The 7,584-nt window shown below is 62.9% G+C and overlaps 1 protein-coding gene across 1 annotated transcript in view; it reads right to left on the bottom strand.

Moving 5' to 3' along the window:
• IQGAP3 (IQ motif containing GTPase activating protein 3) overlaps positions 1 to 7,584 on the bottom strand; it is a 34,793-nt gene that overhangs the window by 6,401 nt on the left and 20,808 nt on the right. The window contains exons 20-27 of the mRNA XM_049634787.1: positions 5,211 to 5,294; positions 4,981 to 5,052; positions 4,817 to 4,886; positions 3,383 to 3,591; positions 2,629 to 2,781; positions 2,209 to 2,372; positions 1,655 to 1,879; positions 684 to 824 (exon numbers count right to left, since the gene is read on the bottom strand). Of these exons, the coding sequence (XP_049490744.1) occupies positions 684 to 824; positions 1,655 to 1,879; positions 2,209 to 2,372; positions 2,629 to 2,781; positions 3,383 to 3,591; positions 4,817 to 4,886; positions 4,981 to 5,052; positions 5,211 to 5,294 (1,118 nt within the window). The remainder of the gene's footprint in view (positions 1 to 683; positions 825 to 1,654; positions 1,880 to 2,208; positions 2,373 to 2,628; positions 2,782 to 3,382; positions 3,592 to 4,816; positions 4,887 to 4,980; positions 5,053 to 5,210; positions 5,295 to 7,584) is intronic.

The following is a 7,584-nucleotide window of genomic DNA, read 5'->3' as shown; positions in this document are numbered from 1 at the left end:
GGACCAGGGCCCTGCCGCCCCCTCCCCTGCCTCAGTGTCAGTGCCCAAGGACCAGGGCCCTGCCGCCCCCTCCCCTGCCCTAGTGTCAGTGCCCAGCCGCCCACTAAGTTTGCATGTGGCCTTCAGCCTGGCCCGAGACCCTCTTCTTTGCTCCAGTCTCCCCTGGGGAGCAGCCCAGGTCCCGATATTCACTTTGCCTCCCCCCACAGAAGCACCTTCAGCATGGACCTGGGGTGTGGGGCACTCCCAGCCAAAACCCTGTCCCAGGACAGCCTGGGAGGCGCTGGGAAGGCCAACCTTGTCTGTCATCACCGAGCACCCGGGAGGGGCTGGATTGGAGGTGGGGCCCGAGGAGAACAACAGATGGGGGCTTACACCACCCCCTCCCCCTCGCCGACTCCTTCCCTGGTCTGGAAGATGGAGATGGCCATTCGTGCCCTCCCTCTAGCTCAGGGATTTTGTGAGGATCAAGTGAAACTATGTCGTGGAAGTAACGTACGATGACAGAACAGTGTTCAAATGTGTTAGATTCTGTTATCGTCACTGTTCCTACCACAGATGTGCCACCTACTGATTTAACCTATTCCCGCCTCCTAGAGTGCTGGACACAGAGGTTTACAGCTCGCCTGGCCTGGCCCTCTTGAGGTCCCGTGCCCGGGCTGGGGCGCGGCTGATGCGCTTACGGAATCTGGTCCACAGAGGAGATGATGGCTGCAAGGAACTTGTCCGTCACGGCGAGGAGGCTGCGGAGGGAGATGTCCAGCCGTCTCTGGACCTCGGGGTGGCTCAAGGCCTGCTCTGGAGTGACGTCATAGGGGAGGTGGCTGTGGGCAGAGAGAGACAAGGTATCGGCCAGAGCCCCTCCCACGGCCTCCCCTCCCGAGTTCCACCCTTTGAACCCTCCATCTAACAGGATTGCGCGTGCGTATACCTACACACGCACTAAGGGCGGCCCCGCGTGCTGGAGGGGACCAGGCCGGAATAAGAGAAAGGACTCAGAGGAAAGGGAGCGAGGTGGGTGGAAGGCGAAGGAGGAGAAGCTGAGGGCCCACGGGGTGGACGCGGAGGGACGAGCGGACGACCACGGTCTGCGCGGACTCCTCAGCGGGGCTGGAGGCAGGGTCATCCCTCAGCTAGTCTTTGGCGGTTGGGGCGATCGGGAAGACGGCCTCGGCCTTGCAGCCCCAACACGCAGGCCCGTGTGCCACCGGAGAGGCCGCCAGCGCGGGCGGCTCCTCGGCGGCCCCCTTCCCAAGGACCGTGCCCCCGAGTAGCACCCCCAGTCTACAAGGCCGACCCAGCTCTCCTGCCACCTCACTTGTCTATCCGCCTGCAAATCTGGGTGCTCAGCTATCCCCCATCAAGGAGGCGTCCGTATCCCGACTCCCGGCAGGTCGGACGGGCCACTCTCAAGCAAGCACCGACACGCCAATTAAACACGTTTGCACGTTCACCTGTGTTCCTTCTACACCCAGGTCCGCGTCATTGACATCAGTTCCACGTTAACCACCAGAGGGGGCGCTAAAAGCTACTTTATTTCATCCCGCAGGGCCGGGGTCGTATCCGCATAAATCAGCAGCTCATTTCTATGCCACCTTCGGAGCTGGTCAAAGGAGATCTCCCTCTGCTGCTGCTCACCTGCACCGCCCCTCACCTGCGCTGGCCGGTCTGGGCCTCGCTCTGGTTGATCCAGCTCTTGTAGAGGTGAATGGGGTCGATGTGGACACTCAGCGTCTTGTCCTCCAGCACGTCCTGGACGACTCTGCCCAGGATCTCGCGCAGGGCGCTCTGGCCCCGCCCATTGCGGTAGAACCTCACCACGAGCCCCACTACCGCGGGGTTGCCTGTCACCATGTCCTGGGGCTGCTCCACCTTTGACCTGTAGTTCGAGAGGTCACCGGAGCTGGTCTCCTGTCTCTGCGTAGGACAAAGAGCTGCTCCTCTCCGAGACTGTGGCCCTTCACAGCCTGCTCTGCTACGGCCCCTCTCAAGGCCTGTCCCGACAGCCTGTGCGCTAACTTGCCCGCCCACACCCTCCCTCCGTGCTGTCCCCGGAGGCTCTTACAGACGCTCCGCGTGAGGCTGAGAAGAGGTCTCGTGATTCCATTTGTGCCCTCAAACCTCAACAAACCGCCTCCTCGTGAAGGGGCCGACGGTGGCGTCTCTCAGCCCGTTCCCTTCCCGCTCGTCTGGGCGCGGGAAGCCTACCTGATCTCCTCCCGGAGCGCTGTCTTGAAGAGCTGGAGCAGGAGGTAGGCCTCGCGGCGGTTGGAGGCATAGTTGTACAGGCTGAAAATCACGGACTCCATGAACTTGGTGGTTCTGTTCTGTGGCATGCGAAGGATCAGCTTGGCCAGGTAGAGAGGCTGAGTCTGCAAGCAACGGGGGAAACAGGAAGCGGGTGATGTGCCTCGAGGGCCGGCGGTGCATTAGAGGCTCTCCCGATGGGGCCCGGAGAGGAGGCGGCGGCGGCCCGCTGCCTGGGAGGCGCGAGGAACCTTCCAGACAAGCAGCAGTGGGGGGCAGTCTCCGGGGTCAAGGCATTAGGGTTACAGGCACAGAGAGGCCTCCAGGCCCCAGGCCCTTAGGGGACGGTGGGGTCCTCTCGTCCCAAAGGCTCCTGCTCACCTGGAGCAGGTACAGGAGGTGCTGGTAAGCCTCTAGTTTCTGCCTTTTCTCTTTGCTCAGCGACTTCAGGCCCTTCTGCTGGTCCAGAACCATCATACCCGACAGCTGTTCTTTGTTCTTATTGGTCAGCTTCTTGCAGTGGGAGATCACCTCCTGCAGGTGCCGGGGGGCACGGCGCAGGGTCAGAATCAGGCCTCGAGGAACCGGGCCTTTCTGCGGTTCCAGGCGCCCCCGCACACGGTTCTAGGGTGCGCTGCGCCCCCGCCCCGCCCCGCCCCGCCCCGCCCCGCCCCGCCCCGCCCCTCCGTCTGGCACCTCTGCTTCCACAGGGTGCGTCCCTCCCCCAGGGAGGGCCGGCTAGCAGCCCGGGCGTCGCGTCCGTGGGATTCTGCTCATTTCTCACGGCGCGCGCCCGGGCTGGGGCCACCACTGCCGCTTCTACCCACACGGCGCGGCCTCGTAATTTGCGGTTTGAGGAAATTTCCTGTCTGTCTACACGGGCCCGGTGAGGTGGGCGCTCTGATTATTCCCGCCTCCGAGGAGGAAACAGACTCAGAGATTAAAGAGGCGGCTGGCGGCCCCCTCACTGGGGAGCGGCAGAGGCAGGCATTCTAATTCCACCGTCACCTGCCCCCCGAAGCGCCGCGGGAGCGAGGACCTGAGCCAGCTGATGAAATCCGACACGTGACACGTACTCGGGTAGCCACCTCCCTGGAAGCAGCTGGGTCTGGCGGTGGGCGGCCCGGCCGCTCACCTGCAGGGTGATCTGGTTCTTCACCAGCAGGCCGATCTTGATGTCCATGAGGTTGAGGTCCTGCTGCAGCTGCTGGTTGGACCGGATCTTCCTGACCACCTCTTCCTGAAGCTTCAGCAGCTCTGCCTCGGCCAGGAAGTCCTCCTGGCTTTGATTCAAGAGGTGGGCAAATCTGCACACCACGCTGAGAGGGGGATGGGGCACGTGCACTGGCGGGAAGGGAAGAGGCGTCAGGACGAGCCGGGCCCTCGCGGGGGCTTCCTCAGCAGCTCCCTGCCTCTTACCACCTCCTGGTCGCCAGCCTGCTTGAGGCCAGCAGGCCGCCTCCGGGCCCGTCCTGTCCCCGAGCTCCCTGTCTCTTATGGGCGGCTATGACGGAAGAACCGTCCTTCCCTTGCTCTCCTCGCCCCTGGGCCCAGGCCAGGGACCTCTCCCGCCCCCAAGTCAGAGCCCCAGCTGCCTCCGCGGACCCCCTACTCCAATTTGTTCTTCTCATCGGCTGAGTGCCCAGAGTCAGAGACGGACAGGCGGCACCCCTGCGGGCAGGACGGGCAGAGTGGGGTAAGAGGGACGTCCCAGGGCAGTGCAGGCCACCTGATGCCCAGGAATGCTGCCTCGGGCCTGGAAGGGAAAGGGGCCCACCTGTTCCAGAACCCAAGGACTGGAGGAAACTTGGAAATGGACCCTGGGTCTACTTCACAAAGAGCAGGGCATCCAAGGCTGGGCTTCTGGACTTTCAGGACAGGAGCCAAGAACGGCCCAGAAGGACCCCTTTGAGGCTTTAGGTGCGTGCCCCGCTGAGGGGACAAGGGGCAGGATGACAGAGCACCCCTAGGTGCTGGCACTCAGTCCTGACACTGCAGAAGGCTTCATGCACGGCCCAGAGGCCGGAGCTGGGGGAGCCACGGGTCACGCAAGAGTGTGGGGAGAAGCCCTTTCCCTTGATTACTTTGCTGGTAGCGATGGGGAGATAGTGGAGGCCTGGTACAGAAAGAACATGCTCGAGGGAGTCCTCCAGGGGACCGGGCCATGTTACCTGGCGGGCAGGAGCTTCTGCTACAACCCCTATTGGACGTTCTGCACAGACGTCTCCTACTCTCTCCCTGCTGTGTGGCCCCAGGAGGGACATCTGGACCTGTCTGAGCCTGGGGGGTTTCCTGTCTCTACCACCAGACTGGGGGATCCCCAAAGGCAGAGTACATGTCTTCACTCCCACACGCACCCCGGGTCCTGAGCCATATGCTGAAGGTCGGGGACATCAGCTGTCGACGAGGGCAGGGGCTCAAGAAGGGCCAACGTCGTCTCCAGAGCCTAAGCTGCAAGCTGGGAGGGGGCGTGACCCTCTGCCTTGCTGACTCTCGGGGGCCATGGGCTCGCGCGGACAGGGGAGGGCAGGCCGTGTACTCACGACAGAGAGGAGACCAAGCCGCGTACCTAACATTCTGTAGTCATCCCGGGCTTTCCGGGCTCGGAAAAACGCCTGGATCTTCACAATGGAGTTAACCTGCGGTGAACACAGGTGTGAAAGGGCTGCTGGCCGCCCCTGCCCTGGTCTCATGCGTGAAGGCCGGGCACGGGGACAGCAGGAGGACACTCACATTCTTCTGGAAGTATCCCAGACGCCTCCGGTACCGCCTCCGAGCTGCCCACATCCGGACCCAGGCCTGGATCTGAGGACGCGCACTGCGTCAGAGCTCCAGGCTCAGGGGCCACCCTCCGGCCCGGGGCCAGTCCAGCTGTCCCCAGAGGCCACGAGGCAAGAGGACTAAACAATTGTTCTCAGAGGGCCCTTCAAGAGACAGGAACCCACCCAAACCGTGACAGCTACCTTGATTACGGCGTCCGAGTTTGCTTTTAAATACTGCAGCCGTCCCAGGTAGGTCTTCCGCTGCCTGTAACCCCGCCAGTGAGCCTGGGCGTCAGGACAGGAAAGGAGAAGAGCCCGGCTGGTCCCCGCTAGCCTGAGAGGCCCTCCAGGGAAGCAGGAGGGAGGCAGGCAAGGGGAGGGGGAGGGGGAGGGAAAGCCAGCCCTGGTGTCAGAGAACTTCCATCCACACGGGGAGACCAAACACCTGCCGCCCTCCCTGGTCCCGGCACACGCGTATGCACACGCACGCACCCAGGCCAACCAACACCTCCTCGCAGGGACTCTACTGTAAGGCAACGAGCTTAAAAGACAGTAGTCATACAGTCTACACCCCGTCACCAGAGCATGCGCCGTGTCCCCCCAAACACACGCACGTGCTCCGCCATCCCCCACGCCCAGTCTGGGGAGGCGCACAGAGACACAGGCACACAGGCAGAGCTGTGTGGGCCGCGGGCCGCCCACGCTCCCCTAGTCACACTCCTGTTCCAACGACCCCACCCCGCTCACGCCCAACCCTGTGCCAGCCTCCCCTGCAAAGAGCACAGCGATTCAGGGCACCCGGCCCTGCCTGTAAGTCAGGCCCTCTTTGGTCTCTAAAACCAAACCTCACGGCCCCCTTCCCTCTCAGGGGCCTCTCCCCTTTCGTGTCAAGCCTGTGTAGATTAGTTTCCTAACGTACTTCTCGGACTGTGTCTCTCTCGGCCCCAAATTTCCAGAAGTTCTCGACCATCTGACACACACACGTCCCCCCACCGGCTCCTTCCTCCGTGATTCCAGCCACACCAGACGATTCACTTTCCTCTCAACGTGCCTGCTGACTTTCTGCCCGACCCTTCGTTTACACCCCCGATCCCGACCCCCAGCCCCACCTGCCCCCAAAACCCTTCCTGTCTTTTAGGGCTCACATGGAACACGTCCTGGGCGCTCAGGCCCTGGGCGACACCCCGTCGCTGACACTGGGGCTGGTGCGTTTGGAGTATCCCTTCTCGACCAACTGCCCTCCCAGCCCTCCCCAGAGCCAGCCCTCCGGGCCGGGCCCCCTCCTGAGGCTGACCGTGTCACCCTGTTGGGATGGGGTGTAAAAGAGGCAGGGCGGCCCCAGGACGGCAGCCGTCCACCCTGGAGCCTGCGGGCCCAGGAAGCCCCCAGCCCAGGCCTTTTCCAGGTGCTACATCCTCTCCTTCTGCAGGTACAGACTGTCCCTCTGAATACCTGCTGCGGTGAAAAGCAGAGGGGACCCCTCTCCTCTCTTCCTCCGCCCACCCACACACAGCTCCTTCCTAAAGAACCCCCCCCCCCCCCAGTCTGGATTGGTCGAAAGACAGGACAGGGACTGGCTCTCAGCCAGGCTCAGAGCCTTCGGGAGACAGGGAGGTCTCCGTACGCCCCACCAACACCATTGCTGACCCTTACTACTTCTCTACGGCTGGAGGACAGGTGGCCCGAGAGGCTCTGGGCCACCTCTCCCTTCCCCCGCCTCCCAGGACCTAGGCCGGAACCCGCACAGCTCCAGGGCTGGTGGCAAATGCGCCCTGACCCCGTCCCCTCTGCCACTGCTGCCGTGGCTTCTCAGCTCTGTAGTTTTGGGGTGAAATTCCAGTCCAGGCTCAGGCGGGGGGAATCCCTGCGATCAGACCACTCGGTGCTAACTGCTAAGTCATCTGCATTGACTTCTGGGACCAGCGCCCTGCCAGGTAACCTGGTATCACGGCCACCACCAGTGGAGTGCTCACCAGCTCAGCGCTACGTGAAACTGTCCTGCTCAACCCTCACAATCCACATGTGAGGTCAGGACCATCGTCGTGAATGAGGGGACGGTGCTGGAGAGGGCTTAGGGAAGGCGCCCAAGGTCCTCGTACGACCCAGAAATGGCAGGACCAGGAGGCGAACTCCAGCCTCTAACTCTAAAGCCCAAGCCCTCCGTTACCACCCCCCACACGGGCTAGCGCATACGCAGGGACCACTCGTCCCCCCCTGCTCCGGGGGACTCTTCTGGGTTGCTCTGCGTCCCTATCAGCACAGCATCTAATGTCAGCTGTGTTCCTGGCCCCGCCAGGGGAGATGTGGTCGCTCCTCTGTGTGTCTCCCGTCCGTCTCCTGCCCTTGCCCCGGGCCAGCAGGCATCCTTGCAGATACCGGGTGTGCACACGTTCATTACGTAAAGTATCTTCACGGTGCACACGTGCCCGTGACACCTGCAGGTCACATCTATCTGGGGAGTCTCTGTGTGCTCGACTCCCATCTTTTCTGGCTCGTAAGGTGGTCGGGCCCGAGGCCCACCTTCCGAGTTGCCCCTGCCCCCAGTTACTCGTGGGACCATCTGCAGGTCAGAAGG

Source organism: Panthera uncia, chromosome F1 (genome assembly GCF_023721935.1).
Source record: "Panthera uncia isolate 11264 chromosome F1, Puncia_PCG_1.0, whole genome shotgun sequence".
Classification (NCBI taxonomy): Eukaryota; Metazoa; Chordata; class Mammalia; order Carnivora; family Felidae; genus Panthera; species Panthera uncia.
The sequence above is the reverse complement of the archived record's forward strand: the minus strand, read 5'-3'. Positions and strand labels throughout refer to the sequence as shown.